Below are 27958 nucleotides of genomic sequence, written 5' to 3' on the forward strand. Positions count from 1 at the left end.
AGGGAACATTTCACTTTAATTTTGTGTGTGGCTCCAAATCCAGGCCTCCATTGGTTAATAAATTTGATTTCCATTGATGATTTTTGTGTGATTTTGTTGTCAGCACATTCAACTTTGTACAGAACAAAGTATTATGAGAATATTTCATTCATTCAGATCTAGGATGTGTTATTTGAGTGTTCCCTTTATTTTTTGAGCAGTGTATATATTATGTCCATGTGACTTACAGTCAAGTTAATTTGTTGACTTCCGGTTTATCACTCGATTGGCTGCCACCTATTGGCCATTCAGCGCCATTTCATCACAAATTAAACCGAACACCGGGAAAATATCCCCATAATATATCCATATAAGAAGCTACTACAGGAGGTAAAAAAAAAGTCAAATAACATCAATTAACAGCTATATATTCACATTATTGGTACAATTTTTAAATATTAATTTTATGCTGGGGGAAATAGCAACTGACAATCTTTCAATTAAAGTGGACATCATGTGATATTAACTAACATTTGTAACCAATGCTGGTTGTTTATTGTTTTATTGTTCTGGAAAATGATTCCAGAGTGAATGAATGAATGAAAAAATAAATAAATAGGTTTTAACTTCCAATTTTCTTGATTGAAAAGTATTCTTCCTGCATTTTAATGTCATTTTGTGAGTTACAGTTAATGTTTATATTTATTTTGTAAGGCAGTACATGACCTAGCAGGAAAGTGATAGAGATTACATTTAAATCATATCAGGATGACTAAAGTGGCTGAGCATATAAAAACGTCTGCTACACATGTAAAAAAAAAAAAAAACTAGGTGTAGCTAAGACGGAGATGCTGAAGGGGGATATAAGGATGCTCTGGTAGCAGACGAGACTGAAGAAGCTGAGGATTTTCTAAGAGAGCTCAAGGACAAAAGAAAGCAAAATAGGATGCAACCGGAACATAAAAATGAAAGAAGAAAAATGTTTTTTGGGATGAATGGGACAGGAGCATGCAGAGCTGAGGAGTTGGAGACAAGAACCATGTTTTTCATTACAAGCACACTGAATAAATATTAGAAAATGGTAAAAATATGAGGGCACGATAGTTAAACAGCAATATTTTTATATCATGTCAGGGATTTCTCATGACTGAAAACAAGAAGGATGAAAAGAAAGATTAAAGAATGAATAAATTCAACATATTTAAAGAGAGGTGATAGAATTGGATAAGAGAATGAATTAATGTAGTTATTTGATTTGTGAAAAGGTCACATGCAGGCTGAGACGATGAATCTGTGTGTGTGAGAGTGTGTGTTACACGGGAAGGGTGGGGGGAGCAGGATAGTAGGCAGATGATGCCGAGGAGAGAGAAATACAACAAGTGACTGAACTGTTGCTCTGCAAATAAACTGACTGCGCGCCGGCATTTACGCACATCTAAAGTCTGGAAAAGTGACCTTTCAGAGCTCGCACGTATTTTTCTGTCTTTCTCAAGGACTGTATAGAGTTTAATTAAACAATATTATTAGACTTTTTTTCTCTCTCTCTTTCTCTCAATCTGCTTCGGATCGTTTTGGAGTTTGGACTCAGGGTGCAGAACTCATGGATGAGACGGTCAAAGTTTAAATGCAGCGCAGGATTCTGGTTGATTCGAGCTGAGTTTGGACCGAAGCGCAGCAACTTCGAACCGATGCGCCGGTGAAGGCGGCTCAGTTTTCCGGAGGATTTCGGTCCGGGTTTGGAGCGGAAGCGGCGTTTTTTTCACCGTGAACCCCGCAGAATGAACACACACTGAACTCCGGGGCTGAAACGTAGGCGGGAAAAGCGGAGTTTTGGTAAGTCGGTTTGTTGATTTGTGCGCGACTCTTTCAAAAGTTTTGCTTTAAATCACTTGCTTTCTGATTCACCCGTGAACGTGCAATAAAGTAAATCATATTAAGTTTTTATTGCTATTAAAACCTGACGAAGTTAGTGGAATAAAAGAAATAATAATACTATATTTCTGTTTACTTATGTACTTACAATATTACTATATTGTCGAACTGAAACTTATCTTAATATCATCATGATTTGTGTTATTATTATTATTAGTATACGCTTAATCTAAATAGAATATTTTAATGCTTTATGATTTCTAAGTCTATTTGTAATTCAGAAAACTGTCAATTAAGTGCATAACAATTTCATTTTTCGCATGCATCTTTCCCCCTGTTTGCATTCCTGAGTTGATTATTGTCATTTTGTTGCATGCTTCATTCCTCCTTTAAGTTGATGCTTGCATTAAAATGTTTCATGCGCCTTGTAAGCTTCTTTTCACTCAGTTCCCATTCTGGAGATGCCACCTCTTCCTCATGAGGATTACTTCATAGCATGTACTTTTATCTTTCCCTTTTTTTTCTACCTAAAGTTGTAAGAGAATCCCTTCCCCATGATATGTGCAATAAGACATCTCCTACTTCACTCAAACTACTTTTGAAAGAACAGATTCAACTCCCCTTCCTCAGATTTAACCCTCTTTCTTTTACTAGCTGTAATAAATCTGTGGCGTGAATGCAAGACCAGATTTCTGGAATAAATTCTTGAACGCGAGCGGGGGAAAAATAAAAGCAGTGAGATTTAGCCGCTTCCTTGTTCTTCTCTTCTCGTTTCTGGACAGACAAGCGAGGCGCCTTTCCCTGAATGTGGAGGGTGAGATGAACTCCAGTGGGAATTTTGAAGACCCCACCTGACAGCTCCTCCCTGTCTGAGAAACTGAAGGATTTTCCACTGGAGCGTCCACAGCCACAGAGCAGGGAAAGAATAAAACCCCTTAAATTTAACATTTCGTCAGCTGTGAATGTTTTGCGACATATGATGTGTTGTTTTAAATTGGATAAAAGTCACCAGACCATGTGAGCCAGAGAAAAGGGAGAAACAAAACGGATGTACAAATGGGGAATCAGTCATTCCCTCCCCTCTGAGTACTGACATTACTCTACTCGTCTGTGACTCTTAGAATCCTTGAAAAGACAAAATTTCTTCCCCCTGTCAGATAACATCCAACGTTGTGTCTGACGCTTTCCCCTTTGAGTAGCTTTCTGACCCGAGGTCAGCCTGGCCGGCACAACCATTCCAGCCAAAGGGGAGGAGGACTTCCTCACGCTGGCCGCCTCACGGCTCAGCCGCAAGAAACGAGTCATCGGGGCTGGAGTCGGAGTGGCCATGGTCCTGGTCCTGCTGGTGGCCATTCCCCTATTGGTCCACACCACAAAGGGGGCCGGGTCCGGAGGTGGTGGCACACACTATGAGATGCTGGGGAGCTGCAAGATGGTGTGTGACACGTTGAGCCCCCCTCAGGGAGAGCTGACTGCCGTCTCCCCGCAGCCTCCGGACTTCCCAAACCGGAGAGGCAAGCAGGGGTTTAGAGGAAGCCCCGGACTTCCTGGTCCTCCAGGGCCTAAAGGTCCACCTGGAGAGCCTGGTAAGCCCGGTCCACCAGGCCCACAAGGTCCTGGTCCAGGTGGATACGGTTCCTCCGTCTACACTCCTAAAATCGCCTTCTACGCCGGTCTGCGGAAGCAACACGAGGGGAGCGAAATACTGAAGTTTGATGACGTGGTGACCAACGTGGGGAACTACTATGAGCCGAGCACAGGCAAGTTCACCTGTCCTCTGCCCGGCATCTACTACTTCACCTACCATGTCCTGATGAGAGGCGGCGACGGGACGAGCATGTGGGCTGACCTGAAGAAGAACGGACAGGTGAGAGTCGTGCAGGTGTTCTCTCTCCTCAAATGAGACTCTAATTATAAACACAGAAATCATTTTAGTGACACACTTTTACACACATTTACACACAATCACCAACTGATTTTTTGTTATAGTCATGGACAAAGTGGTGGATCATTATAAAATAGAAGAAAAATCCTACATGGGTTTCAATTTTTCTAAAAAGTGTGGCATGCTCTTGTAATTAGCCACCTTTACTGTTTTATCCCTAAATAAAATCAAGCACAACCAGCTAGCTTCAGAAGTCAACAAATCAGTGGATAATCCATCCAAACTTAAGAGCTTTAAACCTTTAAGTCCTAAACATAGCGGCGACGATCCAGCCAAAGTTGCAGTACCGTAACTCCGCCACACGTTGCGCTATCTGAAAAATTCAAACGGTTTCTGAAAGGGGACACGTTGCGCTTTCCAGCCCATCTCGGGTTATTACGGTAATTTCACCCCCACAGTAGTAGCGAGTGAAATTAATCTGAGGGGGAATCTTTTAATAAACGGTAAATTGCGAAAATAACTTGCTAGATATTGAAAGTTCCAGTTGTTAAGGATAAATGGGCAAATATATATTTACTCACAGGATATTTAAAGAACTGCGTACAATTGAAATAAGCAAATATATACATTTTAATTTAGAACACAAATTAAAATGGATAATCCATTCTAGTGAGCCTGGCACACTTTTACACACATTTACACATAATCACAAACTTTGATATGTTTTTCTGGGATTTTTTTGTAATAGTCATGGACAAAGTGGTGGATCATTATAAAATAGAGGAAAAATTTATTTTATAATGCCTCCAAAGCAGGCCTGTGGTAACTTTGGAGGAACTGCAGAGACCCACTGCTCATATTGAGGAATATATTGACTTGACATCCATTAGCTACACAACCCCATTTATTTTTATGGAAGAGTGGCAAGATTGTTAAATCATTGACAGAAAATCAAAAGCAGTAAATTGATCAGTTTTGCCTTAAACCTTCCTGATGACTCTGTTCTGATAATGGTGGTGGCAGCATCAGACTGTGGGGATGCTTCTGTTTTTCCAGGGATAGGAAACCTAATCTAGACGTTTTATATGGGGGTAGAGGTTCACTTACTTACAGTCAGGACTGATGGCCCAGTCAAAGCCCAGGGAAAAAATAAACAAGAATAAGAGGCTGTAGTTCACTCTCTACAAAAGGTTAAAACACAGAGGCCCAGAACAAACGCATGTCACACTTTTTAAATTTTGACTCGCAAATATGATTTCAAATTATGTGTTGGTTTATTGCAAACATCCGCCACCCCCAATCCAACAACAAAAACAAGATGTTTGTGGTTGTAATATGTAAAAAGGTTCAAGATGTCCTGATACTTTGTCGAGGTGCTGCAGGCTCAAAAAATGTGAAGTTCTCTTGCGAAATACATCAGAAAGCCAAAGTTCTTCTTAGTCTGATGCACAAAAACTACTTCACTGTTCTTGTAAGTTTCAAAGTTAGAAATGTAGTTACTTTGCTAAAATCAGAAATATGTTCTCTAAAAACTTTAGGAGATATTAGAAAACTACTCTAAAAGGCTAACTGTATTAAAAGGCTAATGTTTGAACAGGACTGCTCCTCTATTTTTAGGATGGTAACCAAACAACATGAAAAAGAAATGTTTAAAAACTCAAAAAGAAAAGGTCTGACGGATAAGTTGCAAATAACACAAGATAATGGATATACAGGAAATTAGGTATTTAACAACAGGTTTTACTCAAAAGCTGCCTTAGAAAGAAGCTTTTTTTTTTTTTCTGCACAACTTGCAAACAAGGGAAGAGGAACGGAGTGACAGCCAAGCGATCAAGAGGATAACAATCCTCCTCGTCTCTGTGGAACGAAGCCAAAATGCAACAGCTGGCTATTGTCCTCTGAGGGACTCTGACTTTAGCACTAATAAATAAACAAGTACAAATGCCTGGAAAACGCCTTCCATCTGGAGAACAGGGACAAGCTTGAAGTACTAAGCCTTCAGTTGGATTTTGACATGTGTGCTGCACTGAAAAAGCAACGGCCAGGGGATTGCAAGAGAGAAAGAAGAGAAAGGAATGGAAAAGAAAGAGACGCTTTGCGTTAGTGCAAGTGTTCACTGGTGTAACATTTTCTGCACATAATTTACACGGTTCATGGACTAACAGCGCACAAGTAAGAAGACACCATTCCTGCACCAGATACATATGTTCAGTCAGATGATTTATTAAATCCACACTCCGAAAGATGTTAAAAAATGTGAATGCAGTCTGAGAATTTGGCAGCCGACGACCTAACACTGGAGAGAGCGATTTTGCCGATTATCATCCCTCCAGATACTTGAATAGAAAAAAGATTTATATTTTCAGCTTCATACTGTAAGTTCACACCTGTTATTTAAAACAACAACAAAAAAAAAGAAAACATTTTAGGTGAGAACCTATGATAGATTTTCAAGAGTTTTATTTGTCCAAATCTTGCAGAGATGAATAAAATCATGAGCTGGAACAGAGATCTCACTCTCTGGTCGCTCGTCCTTCATCGTAATGTTAAGGTCTTTCTTCTCCATAATTTTTCTGCAGTCAAGATTAAATAGAGAAACAAGAGCTGTTTGAAACGATATCAAAGCTGCACAAGAGTATGAGTCTTTGTGGTGTAAATAAGACAAAGCTTTATTCTCTTTTATCTGATATATTAGAGCATATATGGAGAAGTTCTGGTTTTGAAAGGTTCTGAATAAAGATCGAGTTTTCTATACTTACTAAAGTGATTTTTCGGAGGGATCTCTTCAGTGTTACAGTTTTTTTTCAGTAGCTATTTGACCTCAGTGTGCTGCTTTTGGGAGGTTTCCCTGCATGCTCTGGGTTCATCCCACAGTCTAAAACGTATTCAAATCAGACTGTTTTTCCTTACATTTCAATATTTCAGATCAAACTCATTTTAATATCAGGCAAAGATGAGCTGAGTAATAAGCAAACTGTTTTCAACTTTAGATTTTATGTACTAAAAAACGTGTTAAACTATGATTACTGTTTTTTCCCCCCCTCTATTTTATTACTTCCAGACACGTAGAATCAAAAGACCACTTTTAATAGCGTATGTCTGTCAACATGCAGTAGGCTAAAGACTCACAGTAAGATCCAGGAAGTCTCAAACGAACCCAGAAGAACATCTAAACTCACTGCGGGTCTCAAATGCTTCAGAAAAGGTCCGTTTTCAGGATTTGATCATAATTAAAAACACTGGGCAAAAAGATCCAATATGGAGACTGGACTGGCCCGTCTCGCATTTGGCATCTTGACGATCATCAAGTCTCAGGAAAATAATCTGAGGCGAAACATTTTTGTAAGTTAGTTAAAGAAACCACTGATTCTGCTCTCAAGCAGAGAAGACCTGAAGGAGTTCTGATCGGTTTCTGACCTGAAGCTCACCTGGGTTCTGCAGCAGAAGAATAATCCAAGGAACGTCGAAAAGTCCACATCTGAATGACCCAAAAAAGCATCGAGGTCTTGGACTGACGTATTCAAAGGATCGTAATCCAACTGAGAAACTGTAGCGTTATGTTAAACATGCTATTTTGTTACATACATAAGAAAACTCCGATATGAATGATTTAAAACAATGATGAGAAGCAAAATGGGTCAGAATCTCTCCAGTTATGTAAAAGACTCACAGCCAAGTGGTTGTTTGGTCGTTAGGGGGCTGTTACTCTTTCACATAGGGTAAAGTTGAGTTGGATAGATTATTTTTTTTTCCTTTTCAGAAGCAAAATAATTTAAAAACTGCTTCTTATATGTTCACAGGTCACCTTTATCTGGTATTAGAGTTAGTTTTCATGACTTGAAATGCTTAAATGTTACAAAGAAGCAAAATTAATCTCTAGGGTGGCAGAAACCTTTTCACAGCACTGTAAGTTGTCGTAGTTTTAAAAATGGGTTTATTTATGAGCCAGAGACAGATTTTTCAGGCTCTTGGTGGGTTCGTCCCAAAATTATTCTGTATTTGTGGAATAAAAACTTCATCTTACCTTTGTCTTTACTCACTAAGAACACCTGGATGTTTGCATAACTTTGTAACAAATGAGAGAAAACATTTCCATTGTTAAACTGAATAGGTCGGGACATTTAATTAAATTTAATAATTTCTTGAGGTGGTCGCATCACAACTTGTTTAAACCCTGATTGATAATTTTATGAATTTAATTTAGTATTTAAAGTGTCTCTTTTGACTGAATAATAACCCAAAGCGTCTTGCAATTATATGTTGTCATAATTGTGTTGAACTTTGGAGAAAAAAAAAAGGAAATTAGTAACTATTATTTTAAGTTTTATGTCACATCAATACACCAAAATAATCAATTTTATCATTTAGACCTGGACATGTCTCAGCATAGTATCTTAGAATTTATCAGCATAAAAAAATATATAAAAAGAAAAACACAAAGTTATGGTTAGTTTGTCTTGGGTCAAACCCTCCTGAACTTCTCTGTTTTGAAGTGATCTGCTAACAAAGAGCTACAAAAAGCAAGATAATGTCAAGTTTGCTGTATTTTTTCAGTGTGATTTGTGTTCCCCAAACGCAAAGATCAGCTCACAGTGCATATTTTATGTGACTGTCCAAGTCCATAAATATAGTTATTCCCCTATTTCATTGCTTTTGACGGAACGAACAGGAAACGTAAAGAGGACGGACGGCTAAATGCCAGATATAATTGGGGGTCTCGGTTAGTTGCGTGTCTGCTCTGACATTGTCATTCCTGTCTCCTCCTGCTGTTAAATCTTTCATTGCCTTTAGATGAGATCTTCTCCCCTTCACCTGTGCCCTCCTTTACGCACACATGCACACACGCAGGCACTCACCTCCCACTGTCGCCGTCCACACTGTCTATTGACTCCTTCCCCATTAATTATTTTTCCATCAGCTAAATTATTTAACTCAATTTATAGCTGAACCTGGCTTACAGGTTCATTGCAGCTGCTGCATATTCCTGTGAACAGAGAAGCGTTTGTGCAGAACAGTGAAACGACTTTGTGGAGACACAATTGTTTAATCGCCAGGTGAAGGCACAGCTTTCTTTCTTTTTTTCTTAATAAGTTATTGTCTTAGCTTATAGTAGAAATTGTATTTATAGGATGTATTTGTTTTAGACTCACCAAATGGTTGTTACTCCATTTGCTATCTCTCCGAGTGTTGACAAGCAAGAACAAGTGTTATGAAGACCTAAACAGAAAGAAATTAAGCTCCATTTGGAAACATCAGGTTCTGTAATGAATGTGTGCTCTTAATGGTAGGTGTTTGTATTGGGATAAAGGGATAAAACTGTATAGTTATAGTTTAAGCTAACTTTATCATGATGTCATTTTTTTATTTTTTATTTTTCATAAAAGTTCAGTGTCCTGTAACGCTGAACAGCCAGACACTGAATGTTGATTTTGTCTGGGACAAAAGCTTCTCGCTGAGAGCACATTTATCTAATTACAACCGTAAAATAAAAAAAAAAAAAAAATAAAAAATTTGCCTTGAGGAACCAGGATGTGTCTCCTATCTGGATTCTACTTAAGCAAAATCCCATAAGTTAAACACATCTAAGTTGTTCTTTGAGGCACTTAGAATCAGGATTGTTGGAGAGAAATGTTATTTCAATTTACTTTACTCAATCTCCTGTTCATGGAGATAAACAACAACAACAACAACAAAAAACTCACTCAAAGGTTGGAGGTCCACATCATATTTTGCATAAAAAAAACAAAGTCTCAGGCGGCTTAGTGAAGACTTGAGGCCTAAATTACCAATATGTCCTCCCAAAGCTGAGCTGCGACCTCCTGCTCACCTGCACACACATTCAGCGCGCTCCAATATACAATGTGGATCTTTTGTTTAACCCTAAAAAGAGCCTCCCTTCAATGCTCCACACCTTAAAACCTTCAAATATGTGAGGTGAGCTCATGAGTGCACATCCAAGTCAGAGTTTGTGCAAGTGTGGGAGCGGTCTGTATGTCATGGGCTGCATGATTTTGCTTAGACCCTCATAAAAAAGCACAGCAGAGCACAAGGTGCTGGTTTTTACCAGGCTGACCCTTAACATGCCATAAAATTACTTACAAAGTGGCTTTCAGACAACAAACCAAGGTTTCAGAGCCAACTACACTAAGCCTGAAAATTTGGGAGCAAAGCTGAAAGTGTGTTTGAGGAAGACGGCCTGCAAACCCGACTCAGTTACAATTGACCAAATTTCAGTAAAGTATTCAGAAAAACCTGCGAAAGGATACCATAGTTGCATATTTTAAAACTAAATTATACCAAACACTGATCGAATCAGTGTAAACTTATGAATATTTTATAAAAAAAAACATCTCAAATAGAAAGTGGAAGTAGTTTCAAAAGTCCTAACTGACCAAAAAAGGGAAAAAGAAATTTCAGACTCTTTAAGTTATGGTTGCTTTTATGCCATGTATGTAAATATTTGGTTTCAACTGTAAATTATAGTTGGGTTTTTTTGTCATCAGTAACTCACATCTTTCTTTTGTGTGTAAACCAGATTTAATGCAACATCTAACATTAGCATAATAGGTATAAATTAGTGTAGAAGGACCAGGAGCTATTTTATGCATCTGTTTCATCTTTTTTCATACATTTAGCAGAAACAGCAGAAAAGATTTTGGTTGCTAAAAATGCTCCAATCCACTGAATAAAATTAGGAAAATGATTATAGTTTTTAGTGCCTGTGTGTGCGCTGCGTCTTTCACAGCATGTAAGGATGGATGTGTGAACATGTGTGTATTAGCTCAGAGCAGTTGTCAGGCTGATACGCACTGTTAATCAATGTCTTGTCAAAGGGAGCTGATAACGAGACACATCCCATGGAGAGATCACTGCAGGGACAGGGAAGCTGCAGACGAAAAGTCTGACATAAAGAGGAGTGGGTATTTACAGGACGGCCTTTTTTTTTAACGCAGTGAGGAGTTGAGGAGCAAGAAAAGCAATTTGGTCGTAAAAATAAGGAGAAAATGGATATGTCAAGCCCCTGTCTCAAACACTTGCTAATGAATCGCAGAGCCGATGTGCAAGTTTACAACTCATTTGCTTGATTAAGCGCTCAGTGAATTGAATCTTTTTTCCTTTCAGTGTGTCTTATAATTCATAAAAAGATTGGTGTTGAGGTGGATGACCTTTTCAATGGATATATAATTCACGACCAATATGTATTTTGCCCTTTACAGTGAGGAGTGTGGAGGGAGAGTATGAATATTTATAGCTGGTCCAGAATCGGTGAACCTGGCCAGCTGGTCAGTCTGCAGGTGGGGAAGGACTTATGGAAAAACTGGGTTTTCACAAGAGCACACTGTAAATAAGGACACCCCAAATTTACCCGATAAAATTAAGGCAACACATTGCAAAAAATATTATTAATTATGAACAAGCATCATATCCAAACAAGTCCAATATAACAGCTTAGAAATGTAAGTCAAAAGGCAGATAAGTGCAATCAATAATGTCAGAAGCAAAGTATGAAAAACTACCAGGCGAACACAAAGAAATCTGAAGTAGTTTATTGAAACTGGAAGTTTGCGTTTTCAATACTGTAAGAAAACAAGAGCTCTCAGCTACTGGCTTTTCACTTAAAAACAGTCTAATAATATTAAGTGACAAACATGGACGTAAACAAAATTATTTAGTTTTATTTACTTAGTTTTTAAACACCTTAGTTTCATATTTAAGTAAATAACTGTCACAAAGTTAAGTAAGTAACTGGGGTTGCTAGGTAACAGGCTGAGCTACACTGGGGTTGCTAGGTAACAGGCTGAGCTTCAGTGGGGTTGCTAGGGGTGCCTGATGATTTGTGACGTTACATTGTGGAGGTTTTTGAAACAGCTCATTTTCCAGACACAAAAAGCATTAACTTATTGCTAAAACCTGCTGGGTGGACACACACCTAGGGACAATTTAGAGAAACCAATTGACCTGAAAGTCATGTTTTTGGACTATGGGAGGAAACTGGAGAAAACCCACACCCTGGGAGAACATGAAAACTCCACGCAGAAAGACTGGGGTCGGGAATCAAACCCAGAACCTTCTTGTTGCAAGGCAACAGCTCTACCAACTGTGCCACTGTGAAGCCCAGAAACTCAAATGGACGTACAAAAATGTGCAAAATGTAAATTTTGCACATCTCTTTAAGGCTGAGTTTAAGCGCCCTTCGGAGGGAGTTTGTTTCAGCCGATTGTATTCTCATTCCTTCAGTCATGATCCATCCTGACTACAGGGTTGGGTCAAAACGTAGATGGACCATTAAGTCGAGAGCTTTGCTTTTGTTGCCCCAAGGGAGCAATCGACCTTTATGAACCACGGCTTCGCAGTAAGACAAGATGACTCTCCTTCTGGCTCCTTCACTCTTTGCTCTGCAACAGTGCATGTTGAAGATGAAGGTCTGAAGGCTTGAATAAAAAAATATCAACTACAAGAAGCAGATATGAGAACCCGACGCTCTCAGTCCAGAAACCTTCCTCTCCTCGATTATCAGTGAGAACAAAACAGCCCAGGTGGAGTTTAACCTGCACAGGTAGCAAGCTTTCTTTTTAGTGTTATCATGCAGAAACATCTCTTGCTTCGGACATACACACAAATGTATCGGGAAAAATGGATTTGAACCTTGTCTAATTCCACGAAGCACCAATTGACTCCTGTGAGCAATCGTCTGTGAAGATAAAGATCTGGTCCGCTGTCCCACAGCAAGAGCGAAAGCCACACCATTCCTTCTGAATCGCAGGAGCAGTTTGTTTTGTTTCCCAACACCTGGCAATAAAACATATCTGGGAGGCAGAGAAATGTGATTCATTTACAGTTTTTACTAAAAAGAGTTTGGTGGCAAAGACCGAGGTTTCATGTTGTGAAATACCAAGAAAAAGAACGGCACAATATTAATTAACCATGTTTTCCACAGATAACAGAAGGTTGGATTTAAAATGGCTACCTGTATTAAGGAACCTGGAGAACATGTCTTGTTTTTATGTCTTTTTAATCCTCAAAAAAACACGAAAGCTGAAAACAAACTCGCATCAACCAGGAAAGGCCTGGTCTTCCATGGCTGTATTCTCCATATAGTCATTTAATATTTCCCTATAACGTTGTTTAGCGTCGCCACAATTAGCCGTGTTCAGATCAAAGTCCTCGGTTTGAACAAGAATCTCTTAGGCTATATTTGAATGTGTTAATTTAAGTGTTTGAGCACAAGTTATAGCCTCAGATAATATACGTATTTTAAATTTGGCTCTTTGGACTTATGCAATTCTAATGGTGTCCAGACTGAAGAGGCAGACGTGAAAACTGTTCCAGCTTCGTTGTGGTTTGAATAAACAATCTGTACATCATTGTTCTCTTATGTATATCTTTAAATGCGAGGGTTTAACCTGAGCAGCTACATGAGGTAATTAACGAGATCTTTGAGCTAATTAGATAATTAAATAAAGCACTCAATAGTTGTGCTGATGACAGGCTTGGACTCAATTAGAAGGGAGGAACGGCTCGCCACCAGACAGCAGGTTCGATGCTACTGTGTGAGGTGGAAGCCGCTAATTAGAGTCTGAGTCAGACAAGGTGTCAATATGAAAGCACTTCATTAGACAGTTTTAACTTTATCTTATTTTGGCATATTTCAGCTGCTTTTTATTCTGCTATCTGAGTCTTTCCAGAATAAATCATATACATATGGGTATACGATTATATGGGAGACACAATGTGATATAAAGGTGTGAGGAGATTATTTTAGACCTCATTTCTTGCTTATAAAAAAAGAGCCTCCTTTATATCCTGCAGGTTTACATCTCTGTGCTATTGTCTTCCTGAACACACACATTCATGCTCATGCACACAGCTATTATTTGACTATATGTTTCCCTTTTAATGGCCGAGGCCATTATATTCTGCAGACCAAAAGGGCTCAGCTGGTTGTTGGCTGTGTTTGGCCTTTGCCTTTGTTGTGCCTTCCTGTTTGCCTCCCCATTATATCATTGTTCCTCCTCATCAAGGAAACAGAGGTTTGTCTCATTTATAAGCAGCAGAGTGTCACAGCATTGCTGACATTTTCAGGTTGAACAAGAAGAATTGCAGTATGTTAAAATTTTTTGAGACTACAGTATGTAAATGTGATTTAAATGATGTTAAATGAGGATGTTTAATTAGGATTCTATGTGATGAACGGAATTTGCTCTGTCAGTTAAATTAGGGTGTTTTTTGTGGCTAAATGCAGCGTTTGTGTCTACACACAGGCGCTTGCACTGTGGATTTAAGGGAAACATATTGGTAACGGTGTTACTGACACAAAATCCCAATCCAAGTAATCCACACATGCAAAGATATTAACACAAATAAATAAATAAGTAATTAATTTGGTTATGGGTGACAAAACGGAAAGCACTGATCAAATGAAAATATGAGATGCAAAATGGCACCGGAAGCAAGTAAACCATGTGAAAGTGTAGAAGAATACAATTATATTTATAGTTAAAAATGATCTTGTTTGGCTGATTTCCACTAAGGTATGCATTTATCTAAAATAAATTTACTGTGTCAAATGGACTGGGTCATTCTGACCTAGACATGTGGAATAACAATCACTGAACTGTTGTAAACACGTATCCAGCCAAATGTCAAAATGTCCCACCTGTGGACGACTCCGGGAAACTCCGATAGCCTTTCAGCAAAATGCGAGCCAAGAGATCTGCATCAACCAAAGGAAGAAATGGAAAGTAGGGCTGCACCGATTGCAGTTTCCTGGTCGATTGCTGATTACTTATCTTTTAAGAAGTCTAACTTACCGATTCCGATTTTGGCCGATATAATTTCTTTTTAATCTGAAATGTTGCTTAATATATCAAGAAAGTTGCTGAATTGGCAACAACGGGGTGACTATTGCTAACTGTAAATGTGCAGACATGACTGGTTGGCCGGTTTGTCAGTCAGTCCTCTCTCACAGGAGGAAAGAAAAGCACACCGGTTGATTTTTAGACCTTTGCCGAAGGTTGATAACATCGGTGGATAAGATCGGCTTCACATGTAAAAATCGGTCGATCACCAATCTCCCAAAATTAAGGAAATCGGCACCGATAAATCAGTTAGCCGATAAGTCGGTGCAACGCTAAACTGGACTGATTGAGAACAGCACATCCACATACAGGGACAGACTTGAGTATAAATACGGCCTGCTCTCTGCGAGAGTTGAGGGTTTCTGTGAGAATACTGAGAATGTGATTTGTGTAATGCAGGAGCGCCCAGAACCCTCCAACTCTGGCCAGAAAGAAGCAGACATAAATGGAGTCTGGTGTGATGATTTGTTTTGTTAATAGCAACCTTTACCTCTCCAATAAAAGTCAGTAATTAGAAGACAATTCTTTGGCCTCTCACTGGTGGCCATTAAAAAGGTTTCTCATGACTTTTGAACCTTGTTGTTACAAAACATACATATGTCTTTGGTTACAGACTGATTGAATATCTCAGAGAGCACCGTTGGGGCAATGGCCATGAAGCAGAAAGAATTACATTTCACCATAATCCAGACACAAGCAGGTGCTCCTCTTGAGACTTTTTGGCAGAGCAGACAAAAACAATAACAACAATATTTTCCAAAGAGCAAATGATCTTCCATAGGGCACTGCAGAAATACCTGAGATCAGCAGGTGCCGTTGTTTAAATCAAATAAATTGATAATGCATTCAGCAGCCGTGGCCTGTCTGCAGAATCACTGTAAAAGACTCCACTGTTGAAGAAAGAGCTGAAGGTCATATGAAGGTTGTTGCTGAACATTTGGACAAGGGTTTATGAAATACTGGGAGAATATCTCATAGAAACAGACAAAACCATGAGAGAAGGAAAATTATGCTGCACTTCAGCCAGGGTTTTTTTTTTGTTTTTTTTTTTTGCATTTTGGTCCTTGGTATGAATGCAATTTACTGAGAAAGCTTTTTCACCAGTATGTGGGGTCACTGTAGCAAAACAATGACCCAGACAGTTGGTTTAAGAAAAAAACAAAGCTTCTGAAAGGTCCAGCTTATCACCTGATTTGAGTGCAATCAAAAAAAAAATATGGAAAAAAGCTAAACCAGAGTGAGCAGGAGGCGCCCCCCCAAAAATGTCAAAACTTCAAGAGAGTTTGTTGGGAAGACTGGGACAAAATCTCACCTGTGCAATGTTGAAAATAAAGGCTTTTCTATTACGCACATTTCAGGTATCATGTTTTAATATTTACCTCCCATCACATTACATTTTACTGTGTGACTTACTTGGGTTGGTGGGAATTTCATTTCTGTATCACCATTGAAAATATATATTTTTTCCCCATTGCATGTCAACTTCTGTGCTATGTGGTGAAAGAAATATTATATGTACATATTTAGAAAGAAGTTCAGAACAGAGGGTTGGCTGAAACCGGAGCGCTGTAGGTAGACCAACCGGAAAACCCCCTTTATATCCAATTAAGCCCTCTCCTCTTCCCTCAAAGGTTTCAGTCTAGAGCCAATTAGAGACTTTCTAATCAACATCTTGACACCTTGGGTCTTGAGTGTCATGGCAAAATATTAGCATTTAGTATGCCAATTAGTGTGTGAGTCAGCAGTGCAGGAATAGGGTTATATGTCGACCTGCATAATAGAAACAGCTGGTAAGGAGGCAGAGACACGGCAGCCATTTAAAAAAAAAAAAAGAAGGAAAAAGGCCATTTCAATTGCCCTTCCTCTTTCTCCCAGTTCACCCTTAAAGGTCCCTCAGGTAACTTTAAGAGACCCTGTCTCCATCGCTCGCTCCGCTCCGAGAGGTCTGTACATCACAGTGAATGAATCCTGTCAGTTTTATTACCAGCGGATCAAGGTGCCACAGCAAAACAAAACAAAACTGAAAAAAAGGGCCTTACATGGAGACCTCCATCCTCCGACCTCATTTATACCCCCTCCTACTGTGAAACAGGCATGCTTGATCAGTTCCTTAGCTCCCTCTCCATCACCCACAGCCTCTCTAAACTTTGGATTTGTGTACTTGAATCTTTGTCTCTACAAGCTAAATATATCTTTATTATTTATATTTTCCCCTGCAGGCTACTAAAAATGACATAGATCTGTTTGTGAAATATATTTAAAATAAATTTGTCACACAAAACGGTCGGGCTCGATCGGAAATACAGATTTTGCCAGACATTTATCCTTGTCAGATAGATATTTCTACTCTGTCACTGTTTTTTTCTGTCTCTTGCCCCTCCTCCCCACTTCGCCCATTTAATGTTGCCCATCTAATGAAAAGTGTTGGCAGTGTAATCTTCTCTACTGTCTCCTGGGTCTCCCCTTCTTCCCTGTAGTAGCAGATCAAGTCAGAACGGCGTTGGCCCAACAGGCAGAAATTCTCTCCCTTGTCGCTATCAATCTCCACCGCTGTTGACAATAATCCTGATTTGCCTTTCCACTCTTGCTTTCACTCCCAAAGCCCCAGTGCCTTCTCCTGCCCACTTTAAGAAAACAAGATTTCACTCTGATTGGTACTGACAGCTGCACCTTCGGACTCATCTGTGCAGGTTTCATTGTTTCGGCACACGGGCGTTATGGTGCAAGAAATTGATACATGTCCTCTGGTAATGGGTTAAACACTCACATATGAGATGCAATTATTTAAACAAGCTTATGCTTTGCACATTTAAATTAATCACCAGAGTAGAAATTTATGTGCACATTTTGATTTTTTTTTTTTTTTTCTTTTTTATTGTGCTAAAAACTTACACAGATTTTTATTTTTGGGTCGAAGACTATTTCTTGTGAGGGATGGGAAAACATTTAAAATGAAAATGATGAGGAATTTTTATCATAGGGTTCTTTGCAAAAGTATTTATACTTACATTTTTTGTTATTATTATTTAAACATGTTAGAAATACCAAATTTAAAGTATTTTGTTGGGATTGCATAAGGCAATGTAATCTACAGAAATCTGTTTTTTAGTTTTTTTCCCCCGTTCTTGTGTTCAGCACATTTTAGCCTAATGTCTCCAAGTAAAATCCAGTATAAGCAGCGTCTTTTATAAGTCTACAGAATCTGTGTCTCATTTAATCTCAGGATAAGTACACAGCAGGGTTTTTTTTTTGGTTTTTTTGCATAACACATTTCAGCCACATGGCAGCTCAAAGTGCCTTACAAGATCAAAACATGACAAAACAACAAACCGTAAAATGAGCAACAAACTGCATTTTATCAAATGTCATCAACATTTGTGAAGGCTGCAGGGGTTTGTCAGAGAACGTTAGTGAACAAACAGTATCGTTATGAACAGGGAACACAGCAGACAGGTCAACAACAATGTTGTACAGAAGTTGTTTGACTAGGCAAGACGACAAATAGTCAGAGAATCAGTGAAGAAGGTAACTCTGGAGGACCTGCAGAGCCAAAAACTCAAGTTGGATAATCTCTCACCAAGCACTAATTTTGCTCTTTATATATTAAAGCTATGTAAAAGGGTGAAAACTTGAATGTAAGAGAAAATCTGTGACATGAGTAGGAAATTGCTGTTCATAGACCCTCTACATTTGTTATAAATGAGTGGAAGCTATTTTGCAATAATACAGATATGAATGTCTACATTTGCAAACCTGCTTGAGAAAAAAACCCCAGACTCACCTTTGTAAATGCAGCAAAAGGTGATTCTACAAAACGCTAACTCGGCAGGCCAAGAATAAATGCACACCACACTTTTCAGAATCTTATTTCTAAAAACGACAACCCCACCCCCCAAACATTTTCCACGTTTACAGTTGTGACATGACACGTTGGGAAACACTTGCAAATACTTTTTTAAATGCCCTGTAGCTATGAATTTCAAACCAATTGAATTTAGAGGGTTTTGTTTAGTACCAAAAAGTTTTCATAAAGAAAACATGACAAATTTAACAACATCAGGGGTCTCGTCATGCTACTGCAAAATGACTGAATGTGAGATTAAGACAGTGTATCTTAATCACACTGTGTCAACCCATGGTGACCACAGCTCTATCCTAAATGTCAGACTCTTGTAAATATGTATTTAAAACGTCCGAATAGGAGGATGTGTTCCCTGGGTCACTGTACTTACAGAAAGAGAGAGGGACCATGAATTAATCATAAACACACCACAATAAATGTCAGCATCTCCACTGTCTGAACAGAGGCTGAACAAACCTATGTGTCTTCTAAGGAAGTCAACCATAAGCCATAAATAACATTGTGTCCTTTTGGCTGGCAAATATAATTAGCTGACGTTCATATTTAAAGGCCATTTCACTGAGGTAGTGTGAATATCACTGCGGCAACATTTATTGGTTTGTACGGGTTACTCAAAGCATGATTTACGGTACTATTGCTCATTTCTACATGCATTGTATTTATTGTAGGGCAAGCGAGGGTTAACTGGAGTTTTATGTAAATTTCAGAGTAACATCTAGTTGGGAGATCCAGTAGATTCCCTACATGCTGGCTCTTCTCTCTGAGCCATCTACAGATTTTATTTAGCCTTCAGATCCTTTAAGTGATCAGTAGAGGCTTTGTTTGAGTGGTTTAATGCAAAGTTGTTAAACCTGCTGTTTGATCGACCTCAGTGTGGAGAAAGACACGTAATTCTGATGGACAGTCGAGCTAAGTGGTAGTTTTCAAATGAACTTTTGCAATTTTAAAACCAACCCTGTGAAATTTAGATGATAGTTTATATTATTAGTTATTTCTCCAATAATTAGTCATTTCTCTCACAGATTTAAACCTAAATGATTTTTAACCCCTCTCCTATTTTGAACTTGTAAAATTCTTATCTTTTGTGGTTGTTCTTCTTTTTCTTGCATGCTGAATTAAATTATTTTCTTTACATAAGTGTTTATGTTTTTTTTTTTTACAACATGTTTGATAAACTCAAACTCATTGACGAAAGAAGTTTTATTCTGAGAAGAAAATGATGCATTTCTCTAGTAAATATATTTTTGTGTGAAAAATATAAATACATAAAAAAATAGTACGCCAGAAATTATTCATATGATTCCCAGTAATTACAGTATTACAGTAATAAAAACCTTCCTATAATTGTCATAACCCACTCATACTTTGACGATTTATCACTTGTGATGAGTTTGAAGTGTTTGAACCTTTACATAACCATAATCTTACAATTTTCTATCAGGTCATGTCAGGACTCTGGTCTGGCCACTGCAAAACATCAATACTTCATACAATTAGAAGAAATATGTTAAAATATGTTAAAACATGAATATGTTAAAACATTATTTTATCCCTCGACCTTGGGTCATTGCTGAAGTCATGGGCATCTTTTTCCGTATGAAACGTAAAGATCTGATCGTTCATCTGTTTGCACCTGCGTTGGGTGTTATTTTTTAAAATATATTGAAAGTCTACACTATATAGTGGTTTTGCCTCCAATTGATACAATTGAAGGTCGCTCAGTAATTTGATTTGATCCGTCTTCATAAGAGACAAATGGCCTCAACTGGAATCAGAACCAAAGTCAATAGAAAAATTTAACTAATGCAATTAAATATAGTTATACACAGGATTTGAACATTTGGTAACACTTTATTTGAAGGGGGTTGAATAAGACTGTCATGACACTGTCATAAACATGACATAACACCTGTCATGAACATGAATAAGCCTTCATGAATATTTATGACTGTTGTCATAAAGAGTCATTCGGTAAATTATGACACTTTTAATACAAAGTTGACATTATTCAAAATGTCTTTGTTATGACAACTTGACATTAACCAATTAATCATTACTGTTTAAACTTTACCTTTAATAACATAAAGTTACCTCATTTTTAAAGTGCAATCAGTAATACTTTTATAACAAATTTATATCAATAATGATTTCTTGGTTAAGTGCTATTCTATTTGACCAAAAGGGCACTTGGGGGCAAGGAGCAAAAGGGGCAGGTGCTCAAGCACCCCCAGCCCGCCCCACCTCTGCATGTGCCTGATAGCTCCGTCTCAGGATTTAAAAGTTCGAGTTATCAAACTCACACATCAAATGCAATGGTTTTAATAAATAGGCAATGCAATTTGCTTTGTCTATAAGTGCTTTTGACGTTCTTTGTTCATCAGTGCACTGTTCTCAAAGCTAGTTATATCTGGCTGACAGCCTTTAGCTCAGCTGATGGTGCCGTCTGGGGAATTTCGCCATTCAGCCATGCAGACAGATGTTGGATGTACAAGTTGTCAGAATCTTCTTGTTTTTATTTATTTATTTTTTTTTGTGGTGGTGGTGGGGGGCGGGGGAGGTTGTTGTTTTTCTTTTTTCTAAAACCTATTAGATCTCCTTTGGGGAGCTGTTCATTCACTTTGGAGCACGGCACACTTGCTCTTTAAAGCAACAAAAATCCACAAATCCTGCACATTTTGTTCCTCAGGTGTTCACTTGAGTTTCACAGAAACAAAAGGAGAAGAAGAGCCACTTCATCCAGTGTGTAGTATCTCATCCTGGCCTCCTGCTCGTATTTCATCGGCCCGTTTGACCACTGCTGCCTAGCCTGCTCCCCCATTTATTGTGATTGTATGGAGTTATTGAGGAGTTGAACCTATTAGGCGGGGATCTGCCATGGCTGTCAGACTACCAATTACTGTAGCTTGCAGCCATGTATAGCCTGGCTTAATGCATCTGGACAATATGGGAGGGGTGAGGGATGTTGTAAGGAGTTGGGAGGGGGAGGGATGTAAGGGAGGACGTCTTGGTATTTTGGGGGTCGGGTAGGGTTTCTCTGGAGACCTGCTATAGTAGTGTGTCGTTAATCAATCCGATTTAGGCTGGACAGGGACACACTTAGTCGCTGCTCCCGCCAACACTGGCAAGCGGGGGAGAGGAAACGCGTGCGTGACCTGCATCTTATTCCGATGCGCGGACACAAAAAGATGGATAGATGGGCCGAGAATGAAGAGAAAAGGATCGGGTGGGGAAGGAGAGAGGGATGATGGAGCGGGTGAGAGGTGTGGTGGGGGAGACAACAATTAATGGAGAGATGTGAGCTGAATTAAAACAAAGGATATGTATTGATTTATTTCCGTCTTTGGGAACGAAACAAACATGTTCACCTTGTTGCTGTTAAACGAACGCTTTTGCAAGAAAACCATAAATACGCTCAGTTGTATTGAAGAAAGGTGACAAAGGTGGGATGTGAGGGGGAAAAATTGTTATTTTGGACTTATTTGATTTATCTTTCTGATCACATGGGAAGCTTGATGACTGGTGGAGATGATGAACCATATCCTCCATCAGACTGAGACCCAGAGGAGGAGACAGAGGATGGAGTTGGGGCATTGTATTTGCATTCATTAATATGTATGCAGATGCATGCTTTATTCTCCACTGTTTGTCTGCTCGGGTAGTTTGTTACTTGGCCAGTGAAAGCTCAATTTATTATAAGATTTGCTTACTGATTGTAAAAACAGACTTCAGTGAGGGTGGATGAAAACAACACCTTCACATTTTTAACAACAGAATTGATAAAGAGGCCGATGTGCAACTTTATATCTTTACTGTGGAACTGTTCTCTGGAAATATACAGCAGAAATTGTGTTCATGACTTTGTTTCGAGCTTATTTAACGACTGCGACATTCATCCTTGTCATTTCTCAAGACAGGGGCCGCAGCTAAATCACTGCAAAACATTGCAGTAACAATGTAAACTGTTCTGTAAATATAGTCCTCATCAGAAGACTGTTTATTCAAAAAAGAGGGGGCTTGTCAGGGGTGTTTAGTTGTTGCTTCACAGTAGGTGATATGAGGGTTTCGTATCAGTCGATATTGATAATTATTGATTCGTTTTTTTTTGTTTGTTTGTTTTATATCTGAGATACTGCCAAACTGGTGATGTGACCTTTTCTCTTTTATTCACAGTTTTCACTCCATGGCATTGTTTTTTTTATTATTATCGTTATTTTTAAGCAGTTATGAAGTATGGTGGTAAAATCTTAAACTGCTGCTGTGAATGTTTCTCAGCTAGTAGTCGCTAGGCAACCACAAGCTTGTTGCTAGGTGACCAAAGAGTGAGTGAGTTAGTTGATTCCACCAGTCTTGCTTTGCAGTTCTGAATCTGACTTCAATGAATATTTTGGATATTCTATGATGATGTCTTTACTGTGAGATATATTACTGTTTTACAGTCAAACCCTACTTCACATGTACCATTTACATATTTTACCTAAACTACGCACTAATAGACACCGTAACACTTTGCTATGGTGTCGAAATAACCTAAAATTTTAGACCCACATTTTAAAAGAACATTATTCATGAAGCTCTGGTTTATGTCTGGTTTCTCTCTTGCTAACTTTGGTCTGATCATGTGTTTTTTTAAGAGAGCAAAAGGCTCTTAAAGCTCCAGTGAAAGTTGTAGAGTTTCTTTCTGATTGTGCTTTCACTTTAATTGAAACTGCTGTAGACCCTGGCTGGGTAGCAATGTCCCTATGGTGATAAGATTGTGATTAATATCAGTTGGTATTTGGGTATCAATCCCCACATATTTCATTTGTTTCTTACATAATTCTTACTTTAAAAAGGTGATTTTAAAGTTATGATTGTTTATATGACTTGAACAAATTTGGACTTTTTTTTAAAATTTATGTTAAATATCCATGTACTCATATACAGTTGTTGATTACATTATTCCAAAAAACTGTAATAATAATTACTGCTGTACAAAACATTAATTTGGACTCAGAATAAGTTAAACAAAGTCTGTATGAGCGATGAGAACATGCGTCCCAGAAGGATTTGCTGTGTAAGTTTTAAATGCCTGATAAATTATCCGATATGTCCCCTGACACATTCATCCCTCTGCAATCCCCCTCTGCTACAGGTGGATCAGCTATGAGAGCAACAATCCTCTGGGGGAAAAAATTGATACTAAGAATGTGCTCTCAGATGGAGGTTCGAGGCCAAAGATCACTGAACATCTCATTTATCTACCCAGTGAGCAGGAAGGGATCAGTACTGATGACATTAGCCCCCAGATCACAGTATGAGCGAACTGGATGCAGCATATTTCCAAATAAACTGAATCTGATGGTTGATTGTGAAATAGTTGTCTTTTACAACAATCTTCCTGTAGAGCTTTGCTTTTAAATAGAAATATAAAGTCAATATGACAAATCTCACCATACTTTAAAAGCTAAATGAGCCCCTCAGAGGTCTTGACAGAGTTTGAGTCGCAAGAAAAGCGATCCAGATTTAAATTTAACATAAACAAGTAGTTGCTTTCCAGGATCAGAAGCTTAGTGGTATACTGGTTCATGAGCTATGGTGTCAGTTTAGGATCATTATTCCTCTGTGGGATTGTCTTTATCTACTTCGTCCTTGTGTTGCTCTGCTAATCAATTCCTTCTCATCCGACGGTAATAGTTTGAGTTAGAGGTTTGAAACAATTGAGTGTTCTTGCTATATAGAAGTACCAAAACTGAAATTAGCATAACCAGAGTCGACTGTCATTAAGGTTCTGGAATGGTTCTGACATCATTCCAGCTAGATTTATTTGTTTAATAAATAGATCAAAGCAGGAAAACAACCAATTTGGATTAAATTTGCACATGCTGCCAAAAACAAAGTGATCAAATCTAGAATTATGAAGCTTGTTGGGGCTACAATAGTATGGTTTAGATGCAGCAAGTTAAGGAGAATTTATCCAAATCTTAGTTGGGGTCTATGTATATATTTGGACCAATATGTATAATTTTAGCTATGTGGAAATTATATGAAATCCACCATGATATAAACTTGTGCACCCATTTCCTGTTGTTGAATCTCATTGTATGTTGTATAATCATCTAGAAGTGAAAAAGAACAAGGTTAATGCGTCATTAAAATCCATTAATTTAAGTACTATTTATGATGAAGATGAGTGCATGTAATGAAGAGCTGAGTACTATATATTCAATAGCGTTGCGAGGTTGAAGAATATGTGGATTAATTTACCTGAATAAAGTTTAATAATTGAAAATGGGACCTGACTGAATAGAGAAAAGATGATTCCCAACAAGAAATCAAGATTCTTATGGGAAAAATATAGCAACCAAAATTAAATGAGCAACATGTAAAAAAATAATAATAATAATAACTGAAAGGTTTTCCCTTTGGTTTTAATCTTAACTTCGAGCTTTGATCTACGTTCTTGTCTCTATGCCAGGTGAGAGCCAGCGCCATCGCCCAAGACGCAGATCAGAACTACGACTACGCCTCAAACAGCGTCATCCTGCACCTAGACGTGGGCGACGAAGTGTGTGTTCAGCTGGACGGGGGCAAAGTTCATGGTGGAAACACCAACAAATACAGCACCTTCTCCGGCTTCCTCATCTACCCCGACTGACAATATAATCCCCCCTCCTCCCCTTTTACCCTTTGATCGAGCGAAGAGTTTCCTCCTGTTTCTTCATCCAACACATCCTGCCATCCATTCATCCTCTCTCCATTTAATGCATATAGTGACATCATGACAACAGAGCTAAAGAAAGCTTGTGTAAAAAGAATATAATGTACATACATCAGACAAGATTGACTCATGATGCACACACCTTTTGTGATCTTTAATAAAATGCCATGTACAGTATGTGTAAGCATGGCTAAAATAAATCATCTTCACCTTTACTCCAATCATTTTGCTGTTTACACGATATTGAACTTCAGTTTTTGCTCAAAGACAAACCAACTGAAATGATCTCTGAATGTAGACTGTCAATCCGGGGCAGAAGTATTCGGCTGCAGCCTCTTTCCCTCACTGTGAGATAGATTTCCATTGCGACCAAACAAGAAAAAGGCATGAATATATTGATCGCAGCTGATAATTCAGCACACCTCTCGATTATAACGCTGTGTGTTGTATGTCTGTGTTAATGCCTGTGCGGAAGCATACGAGTGTGTTTTTTTTTGCCCTTAGGTTCTGTGGAAGTGTAAAAGCATCCTGTTGTTGTTGGTGTAATTTGCACAGAAAGGGGGAAGGAGAGAGTGAAGCTGCTGGTAACAGTCCCTCAACACACACACAGTTTATCAATACCCAGGTTTAGCTTCCAGATTGATTCCTGAGCCTCGGAGCAACATCACGTTGTGGTAACAAGCTGAGATTTCTTCTGAAGCCCATGCTCAGTTACACATTAAGTTTACGTCTACAGTGTGTCGTATTGATCGAAGTGTGCTTTTTTTTTTCTCAATGAGATGAAAAAAGGTGGATAATTATGATGTCATTTTTGATACCAATTTACTTTCTTCTCAACTTAACTTACTTCATTTTTTTTCCACAAATGCAGATTTTAATATGTTGAGAATCAACAGCCCAACTTCTCTCATCAAAATTTAGCAGCGTTCATCTAATTGTTTCCTTTCACACTTGACTCTTAAACTTCGTTGATACATTTCCAATAGGCTTGAGGGCAGCACTATTCCTAAACTTTAATGTTTGCATACTTTATTCATTCCAAAACCAGTTTGGTTTGGGATGCTGGACCACCCAATTATAGCCATCCAGCTGGTAATTTACCATAAAGTTAAATAATTTGGAGGTTATTCTTAATTTTTTCATCTACTTGGTACAATTAGCAGCAAAACAGACTTCAGTATGATGATGCTATGACCGTGTATTAAGGTTTGAAATAGTAACTCTGACGCTTTGATACACACCTCTTAGTGTCACCAAACTGCTCGATTTTTGTGTTGTCTGGCCTCAAAGACTTTCTGAAAAGGGCATTTGGTTTGTTTATGTGGGCAGATGCGAATTGTTGTCAAGCTTGAGCATGTTGATTTAAGGGAAGGTGGTTCTTGTTTTCTTGTGGACTGTCACAGTCGTAATTCAACATCTTTCGGTACATAATGAACTCCAGGCTCGATAGGTCTCAGTATCGTTCCTGAACGTTCAAACCAATTTCCTTTCATGTGAAAATTAAACACAAATGGGTGTTTCAGTGGGACACTGATAAGCTCTGGCAGTTTGCTAAAGGTTGTCCTTCTACAAGATGTTAAAAAAAAAATAATAATGTGTAAATGGCGTATTTTAGCCTACATCCACCCCTTTGAGGCTTGGGATAAACAGGAAAACAGACGGCATGCCACATGTGAAGTTTTCCTTGCAGCCATAAATCATGTAAAACCATTTGAGTGGCATCCTGAAGCGCACTCAAACACACAGCAAGCTGAAAAGGAGCATAATCCTCTTAAAACACACACGTCTTGGAGGTTCTTTACATAGTGCCAGAGCTCCTTGAATTAAAAGAGTAGAGCAAGAAAGGTTCAAACCTCTTCTTTAGCTCGGCACAGAAAGATGGTTTCAGTGAGGCAGGGATGAGCTTTTACTTTAAAATGTGTTTTTCATTATTTCATTGTAAACGGACACATATTAAATGCTTTTCTTTTCAAAATGCAGCTGACTGTTGTTGACTATTACTGCCATTTGCCATAAGTATAGGTTCTTCGTGCCTTATATATATATATATTTTTTCCCTTTTGAATACATTTCTTTCCCTTATTAAAACAAAGATATGTGCAGAAGTTGATCCACAGGATGCAACAGAAACGGAGAGGGATTTCATGTTTTCATCCACTGGTAGTGAATATTAAGCAGAAGAACGCTACTATGAGTCTTTGTTTTATAACCAGAAGAAAATAAATCCTGTAAACGTTGGAAAAGGGGATAATGATGTAAGGAGAGAGAAAAAAAAAAACTATTTGTAAGTCAGTTTATTTCTGCATCCATAAAACAAGGATGCTTACCCATAAAAGAAATCCTGTGAAGAAATGAATTGTAACTTTCACTTGTAAACACAGTGAAGGGAAGAGTTTATAATTATGCCTAATACTTAACCTCAATACTGTAAATGTATCGTATGCCTTCTTGTCCCAAATATAAAACATGACTCGTCTCTCATGTGAAATTATCCGTTCATCTCATAATTTTCTTGCTGTAACAGAAAAACTCAGCCGACTCCAGGATTTTACACCTCCAGTTCCCCCCTCTGAGGCTTTCATAACACCACGATGACATGCTGCATCTCACTGTGTGTGTTATTACCGGAACTGTTACCTTTGATTGGAAAAAGTTTGAGTTATTGTCACTGTGCATTTGCAAGCTGAGTTGTGTGTTCTACTTTGTTACTGTGAGCTGCAGTGTTTTCCCCCTACCCCCCCCCCGAAAGACCATAAAATACAATAATAAAAAAAAGAAAATTATGAACTATTTCACTGTAACTA

The 27958-nt window shown here is 38.5% G+C and overlaps 1 protein-coding gene across 1 annotated transcript; it reads left to right on the top strand.

Annotated features, from left to right (window-relative positions):
- Window positions 1-1318: 1318 nt before the first annotated feature.
- c1ql4b (complement component 1, q subcomponent-like 4b) lies at window positions 1319-27920 on the top strand. The gene is made up of 3 exons (XM_015043902.1): window positions 1319-1812; window positions 2634-3718; window positions 24912-27920. Exons 2-3 carry the CDS (start codon window positions 3179-3181, stop codon window positions 25089-25091), a joined length of 720 nt encoding a protein of 239 aa, XP_014899388.1. The 5' UTR covers window positions 1319-1812; window positions 2634-3178; the 3' UTR covers window positions 25092-27920.
- Window positions 27921-27958: the final 38 nt, after the last annotated feature.

The sequence above is a fragment of the Poecilia latipinna genome, unplaced genomic scaffold (genome assembly GCF_001443285.1).
Source record: "Poecilia latipinna isolate Pla-1442-1.1 unplaced genomic scaffold, P_latipinna-1.0 Scaffold656, whole genome shotgun sequence".
In the NCBI taxonomy this organism is placed as follows: domain Eukaryota; kingdom Metazoa; phylum Chordata; class Actinopteri; order Cyprinodontiformes; family Poeciliidae; genus Poecilia; species Poecilia latipinna.